Source organism: Phaethon aethereus, assembly GCF_964289735.1.
Source record: "Phaethon aethereus genome assembly, chromosome: W".
Taxonomy (NCBI): Eukaryota; Metazoa; Chordata; class Aves; order Phaethontiformes; family Phaethontidae; genus Phaethon; species Phaethon aethereus.
This window is the reverse complement of record NC_138581.1, coordinates 7,290,851-7,315,482: the sequence shown is the minus strand read 5'-3', so window position 1 is coordinate 7,315,482 and position 24,632 is coordinate 7,290,851. Positions and strand designations below refer to the sequence as shown.

General features: G+C 40.0%; 1 protein-coding gene across 1 annotated transcript in view; it reads left to right on the top strand.

The window, feature by feature from the left end:
• The window catches only part of LOC309415122 (phosphatidylinositol 3-kinase catalytic subunit type 3), a gene marked incomplete at both ends in the record, with an annotated part of 75,730 nt that extends 69,689 nt beyond the window's left edge, over window positions 1–6,041 (top strand). The window contains 2 exons of the mRNA XM_082012570.1: window positions 5,115–5,240; window positions 5,877–6,041. Of these exons, the coding sequence (XP_081868696.1) occupies window positions 5,115–5,240; window positions 5,877–6,041 (291 nt within the window). The remainder of the gene's footprint in view (window positions 1–5,114; window positions 5,241–5,876) is intronic.
• Window positions 6,042–24,632: the final 18,591 nt, after the last annotated feature.

Here is a 24,632-nt window from a genome sequence, read left to right as displayed (position 1 = left end):
AAAAAGAAAGTGCGAGTTTACCAGCAGTTAACACTGCCTGTTATTCTGGTAGATGTTCTGCTCTCTCCCTCTCAGTTAACTTTATAGCTTCCCTTTTTCTAGTGAAATGTCACATCAAATGTAAATACACATAAAGTTTACAGGTTTTGACATTTCATATCTTCAAAACAGTTTTTTTTGGTTTGCGGTTTTTTGTTTGGGTTTGGTTTTTTTGGGGGGGTGTGTGTGAAATACCACCTTTTTCCATGAAATAGTTTTATTTCTACTGCGGTCTTACCTCTCATGATGTTCTACTTCCCCATAACAACATTTGTGGTGTGGGACTTCCTTTACCTACCCCAGAATTTAAGATGTGGGATGCTATATAGTGTTTGTTCTGGTCAGGCTGTGTCCTCATAAGATCCAAGGGTTTTTTTACAATAGGTGGATGAAGTGACCACTTGATTTTTGGGGTTGAGGTGTTTTGTTTGATTTTGGCAGGAGAAGTTGTTAACACTGATTTTGACTGAGGTCTCTCAGGGTGGTTTAGATTTGGGTTTGGAATTTTTTCCTGGTTTTTTTGATGGTTTTGGTTATTTTCAACAAAATCGTAATCAAAACTGATGCCTGTTTTTATTTCACCCACACCCTCACATACCTTAGCACCTTAATCCTTATGTTTAAACTATTCTAGAAAGCATAATAATGTATCTTCAAACTGTGACTTGATTATAAATAAATTGTGTAAATGCAACTTTAGACCATATTAAAAATGTGCTGTATAAAGTCATCTTTGTATTAAAAAAGGAGGATCTTTTAGTTAATGCTTAATCTGCAATCTCTCTAGATACTGAGATATTCATTGCATGGGGCAGCATTAATGGAATGTGTGAAGACTTCTGATATGTATCAGTTACAGGAAAAAACCCAACCAAACCAGCACCAAAAACGCCTTATATCTGTTATTGTGTTGGTTTGTGTAGTTAAGGAAGGCAGGGAGCAGCCAAGTATCTGGTTCCTCCTCTTGTAGTGCTTTTCTCTTGAGTTTGTTTCAACTGTAATTGATAAACCTTTATTTTTAGATGGGATAATCACAGTGCAAAGTAGTATTTCTTGATAGCTTTACTGTAAAATGCTTTTTTTTTTTTCTTTTTTGGCTCGTTACCTTGCTAAGTTCCTATACTCTCTGCGATTCTGCAGCAAGTGATGATCAGCTTTTTTTCTGTTCTCATCATAGTTCAGCTCCAAGTAATTTATACTTAAATGCTTCTCCCGTCACCGCCCCTCTCATGTTTTCTTCTGAACTATCCCTCGTTGTTTATGGCCTCTTCCCCTTTTTAATTTTTATTTTCTTTGTCTTTTGAAAAAGCTCTGTCATGGGAACTGACAGTAGCTTTCTTACAGGACACTTCAAATTTAACTCAAGTACAAAAAATTTCTAGGCATGCAGATTCATGTAACTGTTCAATCCTGTTCTTTTATGCTTTATTACTAAACTATCCACTGTGCAGGGGAGGGGATAGGAAGTGGACAACTTCAAACCTTGAAGTTGAGCGTCGGTATCTTCATGGACTCTCTAGTTCTTTATCCAACCTTTCCAGCCTTGAACATTAAAATTTTGCAGTTGAGACCTGATGTTTAAAATCATGTGTGTATATGGTGTGTGGTTTAAAACTTTCCTTTCTGGAAACAAAGCAAAAGTTTAACCAGATTCATCAAGTATATTTCTTTTGAGAAATACTGATGACCATACTAACAAGATTCACTTAATTTAAATGCCAAAGCGAGAACTCTTAAGTAAATAATTCGGGTGGGATGTTTTTGATGCCTTCATGGTAGCTATTCTTCTTAAAGTGCGTAGAACGAGATAATTGTATAACTCACCAGAACACGACACCCCTTGTCCCCCGTTAACTTTTTTTTTTACACCATGCAAAAATCTCTTCCTAATTGCGCTTCCTCTGGGAGAAACTATTGGCTTTCAGAATACACGCTTTACTTCGGAACTCAGAGATTTCAAATAAGAATTACTACTGGTTTTGCTACAAGAACCATAAGTCAGTGTATATTAATCTTGTTACTGCTGTTGCAGCTCAAGAGGTAATTTGTCATCTTGCCATGTTTCTTCTCAGCCAGGTTGCAGCAGTCAGTTTTAATTGCAGTGCTGAAAAACTTCCATGCAGAGATAGAGTACTCAGCAGCATTTGATCCTGCTGTTAATTGCAAACTGATTGTAAGGTCTAACTGGGGGGAAATTTCTTTCCGCATATATCAATGTGTGAGTCTGTACCTGGGGAAGGTGGGACGTGGGTTTAAATAGACATTAATTTCATAGAATGAAGCTGCATCTTAACATCACTAACTGCAAGACTTTCTGAGAAGTTCTTTTTTGAACAAATTAGAATATCGCTGAAGTGCTTCATTACTGGAGTTTTGTAAAAGAGTATCACAGGGATTTTTTTTTTTCCTTTTGAAACTGCAGTTAGCAGTTTTGCTGAATTCTCATTACATCACCTTTTCTGTGAGTGTGAAAATAGATCTGATAGGAGCCTGTGCTCTAATTTGGGGAGGTCTTTAAGCTTCTGTGTAATTGCAAGCTTGTGAACAGCCGATTAAATTCAGTTGGATTCTACTGTGTGCTTTATTGGCTGTCAAACTTCTAATATGTCTATAGGAGATAATAAACTTCCTTCTCATCATGTTTGTTATGAAGATAAAAGTTCTATAATATTAGCCTGAAATATCTTCTAAATCTCCCTGGTACTTGCTCCCTTGAGAGTTTGAACTTTTTTGGCTTAATCAATTCTTGCATATTGATCAATCTTCTTTCTGAGGGGAAACTGAGGAGAAATTCAATTTATGCTTACTTCAAACATATCAGCAACAGAGTTATAACAGTATTTTGCATGAAGCAGCATTATCTTCCCATACTTGGCAGGCTAACTTACGCTTTTTATTATGCCGCTGAAGGGCACTATTCTGGAATACATTGCCTTTGAAAAGAATGCAGAGTAATACTAAACTGAACTCTCGGTGTATTTTGCTATCATAAAGAGAGTGGTTGCATATGTGGTATCCTTGGTGCATAGAAAGAATACAAAATGGGAAGAGAAGGTAGTACCATCTCACTAATACGACCTTTTTAAGAACAGCATTGAAATAATTTGGCTTGCTTTTTTGTCAATGCTTAAAAAAAGTAAATGCATGGAAGAAGTTCAGGAAAGGCTTGATTCTCCTTAGTCATATCCAGGAGAAGTTTAAGAAGCAACTTAAATCATTTGATATTTGCCTACACGAGAGAGATTTCTAATGGACAGTTCTTTAATGTAAAAACTTGTCATGAGCTCCACTGAGATGGAAATTGGACCAATTCAGATAGGAAGTAAGTCACAAATGTTAAACAGGGCAATTAATCATGGAAGAAATTTACCTAGAATATGAAGCATTGTTTTATTATAAAAACTCTGTAAAAGAGATTCTCACCGATAAACCAGAAGCCACAGACTTGATACAAAAATTGTTTGATACAATTTTACCTATCTCTTTATGCAGGAGACTGAAGTAGATGGGTATGATGGTCTCCACAAGAGCTCACATCATTTGAAATTTATCTTGATGAGAATAAAGTACGTGATTAGAGGGCAGCAATTGATTTTCTGCACGTAATATGAAATTGCTGGGCAGTTTTCATATTGTGAACAGCACTACTTTGCAAGGTGCCTGGTAGTTATAACCTTTGGGGATAGGATTTACACAATGCTGGGATCTTAGACTCATTAATTCTGAGAGAACATGGACTCGCTAGGAGGTCTTGAACAGCACAACTGGTTTTTCAAACTAAGCACCAAAGTTAGCATTGTTATCAAAAAAATTTGATTTTTTTCCCAGAAAGAATGAACACTTGCCATTCTTGTATGCAGACCTTGCTGCACAGCCAGCGCTTCAGAAAACTTAGAAAATGATGTTTTGATATCTGTAGCACTTCCTCAGATCCATGCATCAGATTATTTGAACTCATCCAAAATGCTTATTTATGCATCTGTCTCTCATAAATGCTGTGAGGCATAAGGCGTGTCTGTAAAACTTACTTGGCTCCTGCAAAGCAAAATCTTCCCCCCCCCCCCCAAAATATCTGTTTAAGCTCTTGCCAGTTCTATGTACAGAGGTTTTTGAGTATTACCAAAGTAATGTCTGTGGTAACGGTACTTGAGATGTTGCCGTCTGGAGCAGTCCTGAACAATTGCCATGGAATTAGTTGGAATTCACAGAAAGGCATTGGCTGCACGTTTGTAATTATCCGTGGGTCAAAGCTTTGCCAAGGCTGAAATAGGAAAGTATAGATGTTGTTGCTGTATTCTTAATCATAGTGCATTAAGCTTTTAATTCATATACAGATTGCAAGGACTACGCAAAATGTGCTATTGGTACAATAGTTAAAATACGTTGTTGTCAAAAGAAGAAACAATGGAGAGCGTAGCAGTGTCTCCAACCACCTGTATGTGGATGGTGGACATACTCAAAGTTAATGAAAGTCTCACCAGCCGTACCAAGGTTAGTTTTGACAGGGTTCATTTGCTTGCCTTTCCTCCGATCTGTATTCTTTACTTAATTTTCTTACACTTTCTGAAAGACAATTTTATCTGAAATTCAGCTTAAAATAAGGCAGTGTTTAGATACTTTCAAAAATGGTTAGGATCATCCAGATTCTTCCAACTTTGTATTTATGCAAAGTTATGTGTTTTTTCTCAAGTGGCATTTCATTCGTTTTTATGACTGTTGAGTGTGTTCTCTTTTTCTCATAGCATTTTAATTCTGTTTAAACACTTATGTCCGGGTACTTCTCTTGACTTCCTGGCCTCGAGCTTTAAAGTTGCTGGTTGGGGGGATGAGGTGTAGGGCGCTCGTTCTAGCTTATGTAATTTCATTTTCATTTTTATGAAATGGTTAAAAATACTCATTTTACATAACATTGTAAATTCCCAATTATCTGCTGTAATTTACAAGTAAAAGAGAGATTGTCTACTAAACTTCCACAACTGAAATAATTATGTCTGCTCCTGTATAGTTCAGATAAAACAGTGTACGTTTTAACTGTTGAATTGAATTAATTTTTGTCATCTCTGCCCCCATTGCAGGTGCAGGACAAGTTTCGTTTGGACCTGTCTGATGAAGAAGCTGTCCATTATATGCAGAGTCTAATTGATGAAAGCGTCCATGCCCTCTTCGCAGCTGTGGTGGAGCAGATACACAAGTTTGCACAGGTGAGATGTCTTCTCGGTTGGTGGTCTCTGAGAAAGCTAAGTAAGGTGCGAGGTTGCAAGTGGTAAGTTCAAGACTTAACTTCATTGTTCGTGATGTTTTAGTTCATTTTGCAGTAAGTTATAAGTGTGTTCTTGCTGCCAGGACTGGAGAGCAAGCTCTTAGCAGTCCTAGAGAATTCTCTAAAGCAACTTAGCAAACATGTGAAGTGGCTTGTAGCTGGTTGTATTGCTGCAAATTGGAAAGCTGGAGTTGTGAGGGAAGGATCCAGAACTTCCTTAGCTTTCATTCCCAAAGTAAATGAGTGAAGATAAACTTCCTTTCTTTACTACCTTTGCTAGACTTCCTGAACTGTGCATTCCAGCTAGTTAGTTTGATCAACAGACACAGCGGCTTGCATACCAGGGTGCACAGAAAGTGCCAGAAGCTCTGCTCACAGTGGCATCCACGTCCTCTGCCATGTTGACAGTGTACCACAGAATGTGGTGCCCAGCGGCTATGTGAGCGGCTGTCCCCTGTGTCAGAGGCCTCAACACAGGGAAGTTCCTGAGGGAGAATGCACTTTTTCTGATTTGAGGCTGTAGTGAGTAGCTGAGACCTCTTCCTGGGGCAGTGGGAGTTGGGCTCCTTGCTTGCAGGAGGTATGCAGCAGTGGTGTGTCCAGATCACCAAGTAAAGGAACTGTGGGAGGAGGTCAGCAAAGTGCACAGTATCAGAGCTGCAAAGCAGAGATTGACCAGATCTTCCCCAAGACCTTGGAGATAGAAGAGCCTGCATCTCCAGCTGCATTGAAGGAGGAGTAAGAGTATGTTGTGCTCATCGAGTTAGGAAATAGAGACTCATAGGATGGTGACAGCTGGAACCTTGAGACTTATGGTATTAGGAGGGATGGCTTCTGCTCTACCTGCAGATCTGCACCTGCAGAATAGATTCAAGGTGATTGGGAGTAGTCAGCATGGATTTACAAAAGGGAAATCATGCCTGACTGGCCTGGTAGCCACCTAAGATAAAATGCCTAGCTCAGTGGACTGGGTGAGAGCTGTAGGTATTCTGTCTTGACTGGCACAAGGCTTTGACATCGTTTGTCATAATATCCTCCTAAACAAACCGGAGCAATATAGACTAGAGAAATAGACACTGATGTGGCTTGGAAACTCGCTGGTGTGCTGAGATCAGAACTCCATCTGGAGGCCAGTCACTAGTGGTGTATTCAAAGGGTTGATAATGAAGCCAAAATTGTTTAACATCTTCATCAATGACCTGTATGATGGGATGAAGTGCACCCTCAGCAAGTTTGCAGACAGTGCAAAACTGGATAGAGCAGCTGTACGCTGGAAGCGTGTGCTGCCAGTCACAGGGACATCAACAGGCTGGAGAAATGACTGCACAGGAACCTCATGAAGTTCACCAAAGGGAAGTGCCAAACACTGCACCTGATGCAGATTAACCCCATGCACAAGCACGGGGAAGGGGCATGGATGATGAGGTGGGAATCAGCTTTTCAGAAAAAGCATTGAAGGTTCTGGTGGACAAGTTGCACATGATGCAGCAATGTGATCTTGTGGTGAAGGAGGGCCACCAGCTTCGTTCACCATGTTAGGCAGAGTATTGCTGGCGGGTGGAGGGAGTTGATCCTTCCCCTCCACTCAGTGCTATGTGAGATGTATCTGGAGTGCCGTGCCCCTTTTGGGCTCTCCAGCGCATGGATGTGCTGGAGCGACTCCAGCAAAGGCCGGTGGAGATGATCAAGTGCTTGGAGCATCTGTCACATGAGAAGAGGGTGAGAGGGCTGGGACTGTTCAGTCTGGAGGAGAGAAGGCTCGGGGGGATCTTATCAATGCGTGTAAATACCTGATGGAAGGGAGTAAAGAAGGTGGAGTCAGAGTCTTTTTAGTCGTGCCCAGTGACAGGACAAGAGACAGTGGGCACAAACTGAAAGACAAAAAACTTCATCTAAACATAAAGAACTGCTGTGAGGGAGATCAAACACTGGGACAGGTTTCCCAGAGGGGTGCCGGAGTCTTTATCTGTGGAGATACTTAAAATCCAACAGCACAATGTTCTGAGCAACCTGTTGTGTTTGATCCTGCTTGAGCTCGGCGGGGGCGTTGGACTAAAATGATCTCCGGAGGTCCCATCCATCCTCACACATTACCTGATTTTTGCTAATGGTGTGGGGTGGCAATAGGTTATTGTCTTGGCTATTTTTATGATTAAAATTCACCCTTGCTCTGGTATGGAGAATGAAAAGTTTAACCACACGCATGTGTGCTGTGTTACTACAAGCCACAACAAGACAATACAATGTTTAGTTCTCATGTTGAATAAAACTGTATTCACAAAAGCGTATTTCACAACGTTTTTTCCTTAAAACCATTTGATGTATTTAGTTTGTGTTTATCAGGTTTTTAAGATATTACGCTGTTTGCTTTAACTATTGGACTCATGACGAGAAATGGATTTGAGAGGAAAAATGAAACCAATCTGAAAAGCCAGTCATTATCCCAGGTTTTTTTTATTGATTCTTTCTTCAAAAGGCTGATCAAATTCTGCTGGAAACTGGGAACTATTTTTATGGCTATCCATTTTGCTAAAGGTCTTCCAACGAATCTGTTGTTTCCTGCAAACTTAATTTTTATTTTGAAGAATTGCACTGTAGTGCAGGGTAAGGAGCAAAAATGTCATTTCCCTCTGCATATATATTGAATAAAGGTGATCTCTTACATGATGTGAAAAAAAGGAATGTAATTATATGAAAATGTTGCAAAATTTGTTGTCATTCATTATGGATTACTTTGATCATAGGATGGAGGACAGTAATTTCATGAAACAAAGTGAAAAATGCCTAGCATCTACGTTGGGGTTAAAAAAAAAAAATCAAACAAAAAACCTATTACAAAGATTCAAGATTAAAATTTTAAGTGCCTGCAATATGTGTGTAGACCTTTCTTTTAATCACATATTGACAGTCACTTTTTTAAAGATACGTCTTTTACTTCCTTGCATTTAGGTGACTGCCAGACTCTCCCAGATAATTGTTACTGCATTTGTGAAGCTGTATTAGTAAGTCAGAGTTTACAGGTTTGATTTAGATGACCTTTTCTTTTTCCATTCAAACTTGGTCTTGTTTGACCTTTCTTCAGCACTTACAACTGCTTTTAATATCACAGGACAGATTTGTTCGGAATATTTAGAAGTACCCAAGAATTTGAACCCCAGGCTTCTAGCTCCCAGGAATGGCATTGTAAGCAAAGGCTGATGTATACAGCAGCAGGCAAAGATGGCATCTTCCATTTATATTTTGGAAGTTAAAAAACAAGCCCAAAGTGTGTATGTATTGCACGTTGGATACCAAATAAGCAGATGTGACAGCTACTAATGTAGGCGTGATCCAGTTGTCCCATTTGGAGGGTTTTTACCTCTCTAGCTGGCTGACGCTGCGTTCCAGCGTGGAGACTTTTGGGTTGTTTTTCCTGTGAGGCCCTGAATTCTCCTCATGCGCTGCTGCAGAGTTTGCTACCTATATGCTTTTGGCCTTCCTTTCTACTTTGGGTATCAGGTGTCTAAAATTAAAAAAAGAATGGGTTGCTCTAAGTGCTTAAGGTGTCTCTTGGCTCCATGTGATGTAGGATTCTTCTGCTAGTTTTGGAGTTGCGATTATTGCCTTCATTCACGTTCTATAAATAATACTACTTGCAAGCTTCCCATGCAAGAATACTGGATGCTTGTAAATGTGAGAACACAAAAACAATAGTCACACATTAATCAGTAGTTGACAAGTCTTAAGAATCTGAGGTCTATTTATATATTTTTTTATTATGAAAAAAATCCCATCAAAATCAAATGTTTACATTTAAATTAAATGTTAAATAGTCATTAATTATGTCTATTCTCTTTATATTACAAGTGAGGTAGGACACTTTTAGTGATATTAGTACTTCATTAGTCAAAATCGTTATCTTTCCTTTTTGTCTGAGTTGTTCTTAAGAATTTGCTGCTGGAATCTTCACTGAGGTTGTAAATTGTTGAACAAATGAACAATTAATGTGTCATTGAATTTGCTGTAAAGGGGTCGTCTTACACCATGGGCAGTTGAAGCTTTTAGTTTGTTCATGTATAATGCCAATGGAATTGAATTGAATTGCCAATGGCCTTGCCCTTAATAGTAGTATAAATTGTCTAAAAACCAAAACAAATCCCCGAAAAACACTGCACAGATGTTATGATAGTTGCATAAATAGCAGATTTTGGCCTAACAGCACACAATTTTTCACTTGAAATGCCCTTGAACGTGTTTTTTTGTTTATCAATAGGTATTTATTTTACTTGCCTGCAAGGAATCTTTGCTGTCTACTGCAGCAGTTAAGAGCTTTTTAATAAGGTTGGTTATTATAGTAACTGTTGTGTATCAGCATTTTATATGTCACTCTGTAGTAAGTAAAGCTCTTGGATAAAGCACTGTAGATACTTTGGCATCAGCTTAGTGTTGTTCTTTTGTACCATATTATAAAATGAGTTTGGTTCAAAGCTGTGTTACGAAGACTTTAGCTTAGTTTCTAAGGTATCTCTAATCTTATCAGATATTTTATAGACCTTTTTAGGTAGTACTTGTCTCCTTAATGGTTATCAAAAAACTGTTGTCTCAATAGTAAATAAATTTAACATTTAGAATAGATCAATGGTGGTGTACAATAGTGCTCAAGAGGACAAAAGGTGCATACTAATTTTAGTTGATACTAATGAAGACTGGATGGCCATTTCTACCTGGAGTGTCATTTTCATTTTAGCAGCATTATTTATTTCTGCAGAGGAAGGAAACAATCTCCAGCTGAAGTGACTGAGTTCACTTTTTATTTCCTTTGTAAGTTTACACGTCAAGCCAGTTGCATTCTGGGCTGATGTTAAGCAGTGATTTAAAAAGTGAAAGTTTGGAGGACAAGGGGTGTCCCATCTAAAATGTAGCTGTACAGTCTGGGGTTGTACTAATGGTTGGTTGTTCTCTGTTTAGGAACAAACTCAAATTAAGCTGTAAATGTGAAGTGGCTTTAGGACATCTCCAAGCTGTGGTCCCAGTGCTGCTGCATCCCAGAATGCAGCTCTAGTTCTTCCCCTCAGGACAGGGCTTCTGTTTTCCTCTTACTGGACAGCAAAATAGAGAAAATCTGCCAGCTGGATTGTGTAGATTGGCTGAAACCATTTGTCAAGGGTCAGATAGAGTTGGTTTCCATGCTGTTTATTCTTCTGAAGGGTTGTGGAAATCGCCTGCCTTTAGGCATTTCACCGCGTTTTTAAACATAGAGTTCAATTTACGCATAACTTTTGTTCTTTGAGAGTATACCAGGTTAAATAAATGCTGTGCCATGTGTTTTTGTTTTCTTTTAGTATTGGAGAAAATAAGCCTTTTGCCTACCTGTGGTGGAAACAAGCAAATGCTCAAGAAAGAGACTTTCTCAAGCCCTTCTGGACTTCACCAAACAGTTATGGAAGGCAAAAACTGCAGGTTTTGTAGCATGAAGAATTGAGAGCTCAGGACATAGAGAAGCTTTTTGAGTCTCTGTTCATTGAAGGTTTAAAACCAACCATTTTTTAAAGGAAAATGGTTGTTTATACCGTCTTTCAGGCTCGGATGCTATGGCGGCATTTCTTTCCAGTGAAAACATTTGAGCCTCAAAGGTCAAAGTAAGCAACTTCCTCTCAAGCCAAAGATAACTGGAAGAGGCTGGATTTGATGGTAAATTCTTGTACCTGTTAATATATTTTCTTATTTAAAAATAGAAATCATTGTTGTACTGAACACAACTATGTACAAAGTTACAGCAGTGAGGCTACAGTTCCTCGGTGCAGAAAAAATACAAAACTACGGCTGTCTCCTCTCCTCCCTTCTCACCAACTTCCTACCTTGAGTAAGTTTTCAGTGTAATTCGTGTGATCCTTTACTTCCCACCATGGGCAATGTTATCATTTAGAAAAGACAATCATTTCTTCCCTGCTTACAAAAATGTTTTTAAGTGCTGATAAAGTTAGCCAGCTGTAGGCAGCCCATGAAATTATCACTAACAGGCTCAGCAACTGAAATGCACAGTGAGCAGTTCAGTATTTTACACTTTAACTCTGAATGTTTTCTGTACAGTGATTATATATATATTCCTGACTCTAATAAATTCTTTGTTGTTGCAGTCTTGAGGTGTTCTGCTTTGTCTTTTTAATCTTACTTGCTGAGACATGGCATACTAGAGGAGAATTTTCACTCCTCAGTTCGCTTGATGCAGGAATAAGACCACTCACAAAATTACTTTTGTGCCACGTGTTGAGTTCATAATGAATCTGTTTTGAATAATCAGCAATGTAATTAGCTCTTCTTAAATGTGTGAATCTCTTCAATGGGTGCTCTTATACTCCTGCATTGTTTTTTTTTTTAATAACAATTTTAAGTCAGGAAGAAAACCCTGCCAATTATAAAGATAAGAAGGACCGATTTGAATCTGAATCTGACTGATACTTGTGAGTCAGATTGCTTTGTGCTTCTTTTGCTAGCTGTTGTGGTTTAACCCAGCAGGTAGCTAGAACAACCACAGAGGCGTTTGCTCACCCTCTTCCCCCCGCCACAGTCTGGTGGAGAGAATTGGGGGGGAAAAAAAAAAAGAGATAGAACTTGTGGGTGGATATAAAGGCAGTTTAAAAGACGGGTCAGGAGGGGGAAAATTAATAATGATAAAAATAATGATAAAAGACAAAACAAGCAATGCACAGCACAATTGCTCACCACCTGCTGACCGATGCCCAGTTGGTTCCTGAGCTGTGGTGCATCCCCAGCCAACTCCCCCAGTTCATATACTGAGCATGACGTGGTATGGTATGGAATGTCCCTCTGGCCAGCCTGGGTCAGCTGTCCGGGCTGTGTCCCCTCCCAGCTCCCCGTGCACCCCCAGCCTCCTCCTGGCAGGGCAGAGCAGGGAAAGCTGAACAATCCTTGACTGCTCAGCAACAACCCAAAACATCGGCACGTTACCAGCATTACTTTCATCCCAAATCCAAAACACAGCACTATACCAGCGATCGGGAAGAAAGTTACCTCTATCCCAGCCGAAACCAGGACATTAGCAAATGTCAGAAGAGCTTTGGTGGAGCAAAATCCACTAGGTCTGTGATGGGCCTTTGGTTATATCAGCATATTACCTGAAGGTGCTAGTTAAGTACAACATGAGTTCAGCCCCTCTTTTCCCCTATATGTGCGACTTACAGGAAATATATTGCCCTAGTTACATAGTGCTTGTGTTAGCTGGGAAAACACGGTGCCACAGAAGAGCCACAGTAGTACCTCTTTAGTTGACTGTTCTTTGGAGAAGTAGTAATTACCATTTTCTTGGGGTTTTTTTGGGGTCTTGCTCCATCTCTCAGAAATAGATATTTCTCTACTGCCTCTGTTTCCCATGAACTGGGTCTACATACGGTACTTGGTGGTACCTTCCAAGGATATTTCTGAAGAACATAGACTTTTCAGACATTCAGAGAAAATTCTGCAAAAAAGAATTGTCTTTATTTTAAGGAGCATCCTACATGCTCACACAACTTGTTGATTTGTATGATATAGCCACACTTGATTTGGCTGACTTCTTGACTTCTATCTCCAGCGCTTTCTACTTTATATATTCTAGGATTTTTCCTCTGTTTCTTTTGAAGAAAACGTCATCTTCCTCCTGGCCAAGGCTAAGTATGAAGAATATGGGTATAAGCTATTCTGCATCAGTTGACCAGACAGGCCAGGGATGACTCTCGGTTATAAACCCAGAAGACATTATCAACCTGATCCTACTTTGCAAAGAGGTTTATAAAGTGTTAACTTGCAATGTATATATAAAAGTTATATTTAATAGATGGTTGTTCACTATGTCTTGTGGTTTAAAGTGAACATAATAACCTGTTCATATGCTGGACTGTGCAACAGCCTATTAAAACTATACACAGTTATAAATATTAGCATGTGAACCCAAAATGGAATCCGAGTATGATAGGTAAGGCTTAGGAAGACCCTGATTTCACTGTAAATCACTGACCATTTTATAAATGGACAACCTCAGGCACAGAAATGGAAAAGCTTACCTGAGTCAGTGGAACGTAACCCAACCAGTGTGTTCATCTGTGTTTCTGCTTGTTGAGTGACCTTGCATATTTTTTTCCAGTGTATTTTCCAAAGAATTTTGTAGAATACGGGCCAGCTGAATGCTGACAAAATGTCTGATCCAGCTAGTGACTTTTTTCAGGCTGATCTGCGTATTCTGTTTCCAGCTCCTCTGAATCCCTACAGCGGGAAGAACAGGACAGCACTGGAACTGCTACAACATACTAGATGTAAGTAAATAAATTAAGTCTTGTCTTCTAAATACTAAATATTGTTGAAAATGGTTCTTAGAAGTCCACACATCAATAGGTGTTTGCTTTTTTAAATGTTGATAAACCAAGTAAGTTCTGAACTTATTTTGTATAATCTAATGGCTCTTAGAACTTAGGTCAGTATCATCTATCTAAAGTAAAACAAACAAAAAAACAGAAACAAAAAACAAAACCAGGGGGAATAAGCTGTTTTGTTTTGAATAAAGGTTTTTCTTTTTTGTTATGTTAGTCTAAAGCTTTGACTAACTGGAGTAAGAATGTTTAATTTAATAGGTTATCTATTACAGTTTAATATCTCGATGCCGTCCATACTGCGAGTATATTACGTGTCTCTCTCCAATGACTTCTCAATCCCTTGAATAACTACTGCCAGTTTTGACTTGAGGGGTACAAATCTTAATGGTGAAATTCCTACATGTTTCACAAAGGTAGATCCCCAGTCAGAGGAAGGTCCCCAGGGAGTGTCAGACGGCAGTTTCACCCTGCGCGTGTATTTGTGCGCATGCATATATGAGGGGTGCATACCCACAGAAACTTCTACGCAGAGGGAGGCTGTGAGCTCCATCGTGTGTCGGAGCATGATGCAGTAGGTGGTGGGAAACAAGGCTGTACTAAGTTGTGTCACAGAATAACTTGTCAAAAGTCATCCTGTTCAGTCTCTTCAGGAAGCATTACAGAGAAAAAGAAACAACAGTCAAAAAATAATTTTGCCATGGGCTTGTTTTAGTCAGCAGTTGTTATTTTGTATAGCTAGAAATAAAAAGTACTATAAAGCTGGCTTGTGGGTGCTTTATTTGCCTTTCAACGTCCATCTTAGTTTCATCCTGATTTTATTTTCTTCTGGAATCTATGGTGGTCTTTCTGTTAGGATTGAGGGTGAGGGAAGCAAAAGGAATTGTTGTTTGTTTTTTTCTCCCCTGCCTACACGCTGTCATTGGATGTTTTCAACTGCCAGTGCTTCAGGAGCAGAAAGCGGCACAGTTGTCTTTCCTTTCTTCTTTGGAGGAAGAAGCAGGAATTGCCAAAATAGTTTTGAGGGATGGGGGTAGTGGGGTGAGAAAGAAAGGGATGGGCTCTTTGCTTTAATATAAAAGGTATCTATCCTTTTGGCAAGGAATGTCTCTGTTCCCTAGACCTGGCTTTGTTCTTCCTTTGTGCTATCTAAAATAAAAAGCATTTTTGCAAGGCTTTGGGGGAATAATGGCCTTGGAAAAGGGAATCTTAACACCTCCTCGCAGAGTGGGGGTAGCAGCAAAGAGAGGTACTATCACGAAATGTCCTGCCTTTTGTAGTCAGCAGAGGTTTTACTTGCAGGGCCCAGTATCATCAGTGGATGGTGAAATACCGTGGTCGTTATGAAGTATGTGAAGCGTGTACATTTAAGGAGTCTTAAGGGAGTCATTGAAAACAGATTGCAGGTGGATTGTGTTGAAATAGATTTTTGTAACCTCTTCAGCTGATGTGGTGGTTCTTTGTAATAGTGAAGCTACTTGAAGTGCGATATTGGTGTCCTCACGTCTTTCCAAGCATCCGTGATTTAGAAGGGACTCTGCTGGGGGGAAGAAATTTCACTGCAGAGGGGAAGATGCCTAACCCCGGTTGCTTCTAGAGCATTGAGCAGCGACGTGGTGTTCACCGGCATGGGTTCAAACCTGAAACAGCAGGAATGTCGCTCAGAGAGGAATTCATAGCTCGTCTACTCAGAGGCATGAATCAGTTAAGCTGTGTGTGGGATTGTCCTTCCCAAAGTGGATTAAGCTATGCCACAGGGAGGTACTTAAATTCTGAATAAACCTCTCCACAACTAGATGTTTTGCAAAGTTTAACAGAGCCACTTTGATCCTCCCCGTGACAAAAATGTTTGTCCTAAATTTTTCCCCATCCTCACCAATGGCAAGGGATCGGAAGATGGCGGTTTCAGAGTCGCTGAAGGGAAGATGTTCAATTCCTGAAGTACAGTGCATGGAAAGCGATGTGAAGGGAGGGCTGAGCCCATGTGGGGACTCGGGGGAGGTCTGGGATCAGTTCTTCCATGGGCGAGCCATTCAGTTTGCTCCAGCCTGCAGTCCTCGGGGTGACAGTCGGATAGTGGCACCTTCCCCGTCTCGCTAGGTGCTTGGACATCAACTGGAACGTGTAATCGGTAAAGCATATAGATACACATTCCACAGTGTCACACTGCTTTTTCCTTGTTCTGTGAAATGGGAAGACTTTTTGCACGCTTCTTTCTGAAGTGTGTCTTCTTTCACTGGGAATCAGGTTGTAAAGTTAATTGTAACCAAAGGCATCTCTCTCCCAGGTCTGTTTAATGTCGCATCTCCTGCTGATTAGAGACTGAAGAACCCATATTGTTAAAAGGAGAAAAAAAAAAAACGGCTTTTTTTTTTTTTCTCAGTAGGTTTCTTTTCTGGCATAGTGATATATATACAGCTTTCTAGCTGTGAAGATAGGCAGTAATTAGGGAAAATCTCTGCTTTTAACAAACCTTTCACAAACTACTTCCCTTTGAACTTTAGGTGGAATAACAAGCTCTATGTCTGCAGGCAGGTATAGAGAGGTGCCTGCTTACCTTGCCTGGCTGGGGGTGTGGTGCCCTGTGACAGGGGCACTGTGTCCCCAGGACAGGGACAGAACTTTTTTTCTCTTCCAGTAGATACTGGATTGTTTTTTTTTCCCCTTGTCAGGTGATGTCAACCGTACTCATTCAGTCCAGTCAGCCGTCTGTCACCTTTCTAATGCTGTACCGACATCGACTGGCATACAAGGGAGAGATTTCTGACGAAAGCACAACAGGTCTAGCAGCAGAGTCTATTCCCTGAGGTAGGCAGCTTCCATTTCAGCTTAAACTTGGGTTTTTTCTCCCTTTGGCTGTCCCTGCTGGGAGCCATTCTGGTGCGGATAACTGTTTTGCTTCTGACGCTCGGGTCTGATCACTCATATCTGACTCAGATACTAAGTTTTCTGACCCAGCAGAGGTGAAGGGGGAGACGGTTGATGCTGTAATGCATGTCTGATTCATTCACCAACCTCAAGGGTGAGAACATCAGCATGCATGGCAGGAAGCTCTTTTTTTTAAAGGAACAATTCAGCTGAGGTCTCTGACCAGGTTCTGTCAAGGCAGCATTACGCTGGAAGTTAATTCAGTTTCTTCTGCAAGGGAAAGCACAGCAACAGATCTTGGGATAACAAATGAGGTCTTTTTAAAAATGAAATACATGGGAAGAGTTGGCTACTGGAAGAGCTGTACTTGTAGAAATCCTGAATGGGGAAAAAATGTGCTTGTATAGTTCAGAGGTGTTTTTGTGTGACTAGTCCACACAATTTACTAAAACCTGGAGGTGGTATCTTTTCAAGGATATTGGGCCATATTGCCAATTTATCTTTTCCAAGTTGCAAACAACATGCCAATAACAAGGTGCTGAGTGGCATCGTACTCTGCAAACGAGGAGATGACAGGTCTTGGTGCCCGTTCTGCTTCTAACTTGACAGATGCTACTTTTGAAATGAGAGCTGAGAGACTCTATGTTACGTTGTCCATTGGCCTTGAAGATTTTTCATTTTTTGAACTTACATTTCCCTCCCACTCTGTAAACTCAGTGGTGCATGACCCATTTTTAACTTGTCTCTCACAAGAAGTACCATAGCTTGGGGTTTTAATTTCAGATGGATCTGGGAAGTGCCATTGTAATCTGCCAAATCGCAATGTGTTTTGATTGCATTTTGCATTCAGCCTTGGTTTGTTGGCTTGTGTTTATTCCATACATTAGAGTTGAAAGATGCCTGAAGAAATGTACTTGCTGGAACTCCTGTTCCTGTCAAACACTGTTCTGCTGGTTCTCTCCATCCTTTTGTCTTAGAAAGCTGTAGTAAAAATAGGGAGAATGAAAATGTTTCTTTCCTTTCATTAACTAATGCTAAAGCTCTGTACGTACAAAAAGAAGGCTTAACTGAAATACAGCAAAATAAGATGATCAGTTTTTCAGCTTAAGAAAGCAATAGCCACAAGACACATTGTCAGGCCTTTTGACACATTGTCAGGCCTTTTGAGCAGGGTCCATGTTTTCTGCATCTGCGTCATCCATCTTAATGGGTATCTGATCCTGAGTTCATGTGCTGCAAGAGATAAATTCTTTCATTCAATGAAGAGATGTAGCCAGAAGGATAGCTAAAAGCTCTACATTTTTTCTAGTTTAACGCCATATGGATTGTAAATGGGTGTGTACAAGAACAACTGAGAATTACGAGTCCCAAGAATTAATTTCTCATTTACAGTTAGAGCTATATAATAAGCAAGAAGACCAACTCATTTAAGACTTGTAAATCAGCATAAATCAGGACACCCACAGTTCAGTCTTAGATTTCCATTATGTGTGTATACAAAAGACTTACTTAGCATATGTTTTTCCACTATTTTGTGATTTTGTTGCCCCTGTTAATATCCCTGGTCATGTACCTACTAATGCTCCTCAATAGCAGTTTTAGTGTTGAGCCTTTTGTTCAGTCGTAAAGATTGTTCTTTTTGTTACTCAGTTTTTTGCATATCAAGTTCTAGTGCATTCCTATTGTAGGTTGCCGTTTTTCAGACGTGGTGTTGGTACTAGTGCAAAGGCAAGCGCAGGTGTGGTGGTGGGGTTACCAGCTACCCTAATTTTTGTGAATGTAGAGTGTTGATTTTGGACTAGAATATCTCTGAAGATGCAATCACTGGTCAAATACTCGACTTTTTACACAATGTACTGCACTGTAATACAGGAGCGTGAGAAAGGAATCTGGGACCATTGCAGTTGGTGCCATACGGACACAGATTTGGGGCAATTAATCCTACTAGATTAAAGCTGCCAGGTATATGCATGTTCTAATCCTGTAGTTTACAGTATCTACAGGATCTTGTTCGGTTCTTTGCTGCCCTTGGATAACTACTGAATAATCTCTTCTTTCCCATTTGTCTTGTGAGGCAAGCAGGTAAGGATCATCAACCTCAGCTTTATATAGTGATATCTGGATCACGGATTAGGATTTCTAAAGCAAGTTTGGTTAAGGCCTCAGATCTAGGCAACATCCTTCCTGGATTCCAGCTATTGCTCTAGAAGAGTGTGGCTTACCCGTATTTTCCATGTTAGATTTGCGAGCCTGCCATGGAGGTCTTGGCTACCTCAGGCTATTTCAAATGGCACTGTGTGCTTGGTTTTAGCCAAATTGAGTCAAGGCTTATGTGCCTCCTTTAGCATGAGCTGACTCTGAAATCTTTAGACTTCACTGACTACTGAGTAGATTTCCGTGGGCCTTGCTGGGAACTTAGATGCAAGTATTTCTATGAAGATGAAATACACACATAGCAGTTCTGTTTTCCAGTATTGGCGTGTTCTTTGCAAGGACCAAACAGAGGGCATCCGTAACTGGATCTCCCAGTCTTGGGAAGTTTGGATAATTTTAAGGGAGTCTGAGGTCCAATTAGTCGTCAAGGGAGAGGTTCAAGGCACTAGGCCATCTCCTTCTCTAAGAGGAGGTCACAGTCATTGGCATGCAGACATTCTGTTACTCTGAGCAGTGGAATTCACTGTAAGATGTGGATTAAGTGTGCATCCAAATCACACTTCGGCTTTAATTTGTTTGACTGTATGGTCACACACATGTTTTCTGAGGGGAGGCATAGGTACAGGAATGTTCAGAGGAAAGGTTAATCCCATCACGTTTTCATCCAGCTGGTTACCTTGAAGAGATCGTTGTTTCCATGAGCCGAACTTCTGCAAAAGTTCAGAGCTTCACATACAGTAAAATATTAGGAGTACAGCCCCGTCACTGAACACTGGGATACTTCTCCCACATTCAAATACCCATAAACTTAACTAGAATGAGAGGTGTCCCCCCAGAACCATAGGAGATGGTGTCCCAAGAAGACAGACTGCTTTTACCTAAATTTATTAGTGGATGATGTTGCAGCAAAGAGTACCATCTTTTAGAAATGCCATCTTCTCAGAAGCTAGAGCAGAGTCAAATGTATTTCACACAACTAGGCACATCACCCAAACTTAAATCACGGAGTAGATCATTACCTTGCCCTAGGAAATCAACTAGCTGTTCTGTTATGCTCAGTTTTGGGCTCTAAATCTTCATACAGCTTCCAATTGCTGTGGTTGCTACGCTTCAGATATGCTTGCTCTGATCTCTGTTCTTTACTTGCCTTCAGGTGTTTTGTGAAGCTTAAAATAATGAATGTGTTCAGGTCCTGGTAGTGGAAAGATGCCAGGTGAGGCATAAATTACCAACTTTTGTAAGGTTGCATGAATTATCTAAAGGTAAGCATGAATTTGTACTGATACTGCAGTTTTCGAATATCTCTTGGGGATTTCATTGATTCTTCCCCTACTATTTTGTTTAATTCCATAAAATCCAGCATGATTGAGGGTGGGAAGGAGGCTACTTTTACTTTCTTTTTTTAAAACTTATTTTCCATCTAAGTAATTAAAGAAAGGAGCTTTACTTGAATTTGAAATCATTACAGTGAATTTCTGCTGGCACAATAAAGGACAAACTTGATCCCAGTGCTCCACAAATTTCATGCCAGCTGTTTGCCATTTCATATGTATGAACAGTTTATCCAGTCTCCTTTAAATTCTATATATCTGGCATCAGGGATCCAAGTGGTTCTTATTTCTTCTGTTGCATCCATCTGTGTTGTCTTCTCCTGACATTTTAAATTCATAAGCTCTTCTGAGTAAGGATCATATCATTACATTTGCGTAGTGATTCTCACCATAGGTCTAGAATCTCTGAGCATTCCTATAATACAAATAATTATGGAAGAAACCGGCAATCCAAGCCCAAATGCAAAGGCACATGTAAATAACATAGCTGGATCTTGATAGTTAAATTAACTGTAAAATGAGAAGGGACACTAGATAGCTGCCTAGAAGACAGGAGAAGCCCTGTGAAGAAAATTAATACCTTCTGCTAGAAATAATTCTACTCACACATTTTCACTTTGGTCAACCTGAAAATGACAGAAAAAAATTAGGGTTTTGTTTTCTAAATCAAAGTGAGAAGAATTGTCATCTATTATTGTTAAACCAACAATTCTTCTGGAGAAGAAAAGGCTCTGGGGAGACCTTATTGCAGCTGTCTAGTACTTAAAGGGGGCCCATAGGAAAGATGGGGACAGACTTTTTAGCAAGGCCTGTAGCAATAGGACAACGGGTAATGGTTGTAAACTAAAAGAGGGCAGATTTTTAATAGATCTAAGGAAGAAATTTTTCACCATGAGGGTGGTGAAACCTTGGCACCAGTTGCCCAGAGAGGTGGTAGATGCCCCATCCCTGGAAACATCCCAGGTGAGGTTGGACGGGGCTCTGAGCAACCTGATCTAGTTTAAAGATGTCCCTGCTCACTGCAGGGGGGTTGGACTAGGTGGCCTTGAAAGGTCCCTTCCAACCCAAACTATTCTATGATTCTAAGTTAAACAATTTATTGGAAATGTGAAAAGACAGACAACAATGCAAATATTTACAATAAAGCAGTCTCCATGCATTTCTCTCTTGTACAGGGAGATCCAACTACTTCAGAAGCTTCCAAGCATCTAATCGCAGGTCATGGTAGCCAGTCTAAGCAAGTTATATAGCAGAAGTACATAGTGAAATCATGGCTGTTCTGCTTCCTTCTCTGTTTCACAAGCCACAAGTCTTCAGCCATCAGACTGCTTACTTAACATATGTCTAAAATTGTGCCCACAGTGCTGATAGATGTGTCTGGATTCTTCTGTCATTGCACAGGCCAGCATGTGAGTGTAGAAGGCATTCCCATAAGCTATGCTGTAACCATATCACAAAGAAAATCACTTGTAGTATCAATACATTACTTCAGTATTCCATCTATACATTTCTATCCTTTTTACCCTTCCCCCCCCCTTCATTCACTTTTCTGTTTTGCCATAGGAAAATAATTGAAAGGGGCTAAAAATGCTAATGCAAAATGAATTATTTTTTCAGGTTTTGTTTATGAAAGCAAAGCAAAAACTGAAGGAAGAATAGGGGGAAGCATTTGAATATGATTCTATTAATAATAATAATACCGTAAGGAAAATCTGGCATTATAGAACCCCATCTGCTAAAAGGCTTATTCGTGAAAGAGATCTCAGAGTTCTAATACACAGGTTTAGGAAAACATCTTTCCATGCTCCATAGCAAAGAGCAATTAAACATTAAGAGTTGTTAGAAAAGGAGTAGAGAACATACAGAAAATATCCTCATGCCACTGAGTGTGTGCATGTGCATCCACTGAATGCAAGCAAAACGACATTTGTCCCATCCCAAAATTGATATATTGGATCTAGAGAATATGAAGATGAGTAAAAAAGATAAGCAAGGGAACAAAATGACTCCCAACACAGGATAAATAGCTGGACCAGGAAACTTCAGTCTAGAAAAGAGATGGCTGAAGAAGGATCTTACGGAGGTCTTCAAAATCTGCAGTACTGTGCCAGGTTCTGGGCTCCCCAGTACAAGATACAGACTTACTGAAGCAAGTCCAGCAAAAGACCACAAAGGTGATTATGGGACTGGTCCATCTTTCCTGTGAGGACAGGCTGAGGGCTGGGACTGTTCAGCCTGTAGAGGAGAAGGCTCAGCGGGGATCTCATCAATGTGTATAAATACCTGGGGGTGGGGAATGAAGAAGAGGGTGTCAGGCTCTTCTCAGTAGTGCCCAGTGACAGGGCGAGAGGCAATGGGCACAAATTAAAACACAAGAAATTCAATCTGAACACAAGAAAACTGTTTGTTTGGGGTTTTTTATTGTGAGGGTAGTCGAACTTTGAGACAGCTTGCCCAGAGAAGCTTCGAAGCCTTCATCAATGGAGATGCACAAAATCCAACTGGGCACATTCCTGGACAACACCTGCTCTAGGTGACCCTGCTTGAGCAGGAGGGTTGGACTACATGGTCTCAAAAGGCGCCTTCAATCCTAAAGCATTCTGTGGAAAATCCCGAGTAATATGGAAAAAAGTGAACAAGAAAGGACTATTTTTTCTCTTTCTTAATGAACAGATGGTATCAAAAGGAAATTAGCAAAAGAAAAGTTTGAAACAAATAAAAGGAAAAGCTTTTTATACAGTGCATAATTGAACTGTGGAGCTCCTTATCATAGTGTTTCGTGGATGCTAAATAAGCAGTTAGATAAATGCACTGGAAGGAACAATCAACAAGGTCAGTTCTTGATTTTCCTGAAACTGTAAGTCATTGGAAACCGAGAAGATACAACTGAGAAATATTAATATATTCTTACCCTTCTCCTGTCTCATCTTTTGACTTTTTTTACTGGTCGCAGCTGAAGACGTGACACAATACAGTTGATCTTGCATAGTTGGTTGTATGTTTAGAAGTATAATGCATGTGCACTTTGTGATCCATTTTGTTGCAAATGCTCTGAAAAGTTCATGAGAGAAATGGGTGATGATCTTAGAAAAAGAAAATATACCTCCAACAAAGAAATTATTTGCATAGAGGGCAAATTTGTTGAGCAAGGAAGTTCCATTCTCATGTCTGCTGTTGATGAATGCTGTATTTTGAGTCTTTTTTTTTTTAATTTATATTTAATGTGTAATACAGGAAATGCTGGACTGAAAACTGTTAAGCACAAGTGAAAATTTAATATGCTTTCAGAGGCTCGGTGTAATTCTGAGGTATGTAAGTATAAATAAAATTACTTAAATGACTTAGACTCAGATGGGAATTAAGAAATCTGTTCCTTTTGCAAAACACAGAGAGAGCATAGCTGTGTATTAAGAGACTGAAGAGCTTCCCATACAGTGTTTGGAAAATCTGGAGCGTATGCTGAAGAAATAGTTCATCATAATTAATTCTTAGGCAAAATAGTGAAGAACTTTATTTGCACAAGACAGAAAACTGACGATCTCTGTAATGGACTAAAATTGAGGAGACTGAGCCCTGGGGGTTATTTTTTGTTTTGATTATGACAAAGTAAATCAGAAAGCAGCCACAGTCTTGATTTACAGTGCAGGGCAGGAAAAGTCCAGTTACAAGAGTTCTCTTATTTCCTTTCTGGCTGAAGACCTGTATATTCAAACTGAGAGGAAAGAACAAGTAGAAGGGACAGGATTTTGTGCAAAGAATCTGTACAAGGTTGAAAATGTTGAAAAATTAGGCCGCGTGGGGATTAATTGAAGTCTGGGCAAGAAAGTTCTCTCTTGAAGATGAGAGCGGCTGAAGCTGCCTTTGAACTGATGTCAGTGGCACGCTGTGATTAAATACATCTTGTTTTTAAAGTGTTGCCGGTCCCTGTGGAGCAGTGATTAGGAACCCAGATCAATTGTATGTCGGTATTGTTTTAAGACTGCTTTTTTCCTGCTGTTGCCTTCATTGCAAGCCTTTGGAATGAGATGGTAAAAAGGAGGAACTCCAGGTTACTAACCTGGATATGCTGTTAGTTTTGTTTGGGTAGGAAAAGCCCCATGGAGTATCACATCTATTGCTTCCTCCAAATTCATTTAGCTGGATGATTGTCCAGTTTTTTGCCTTTTTTTTTCCTTCCCCCCAGCCCCCCATATCTGCCCTGGGTGAGTACTGACCTGCTGCTGCGGCTGGCAGCTGAGCCTGGTGCTTGCTGTGCCTTCAAGCTGTCATGAGCTTCATCTGGGTGGCTGAATGCAGCTGTAAATGTTCTAAGTCCCTTTGTTTGCAGTTTGATTGCTTTGATAATATTCCTCCATCATGCGTGATGACAATTAAAGAACATGTAAAGCATCAGACTCAAAAGAAACATGAAGGAATAGTGCTGGATGCAGGAAAAAAAAATGCTTTCATTTAAATAGTGAGACCTTAGGGAAAGAAAGAGGAGGAACCTGAGTGCTTACAATAGCTTTTAAGCAGAATTTGAGTGTCTGTGGTGCTGACACCACCCACTGAGTCAGGTGGGAGTTTGACAAATCTTTCATTGCTCTCTTTGACCTTTAGGTTTGTGCCCCAGGATGAGCACAGTATTATGCCTGTTTT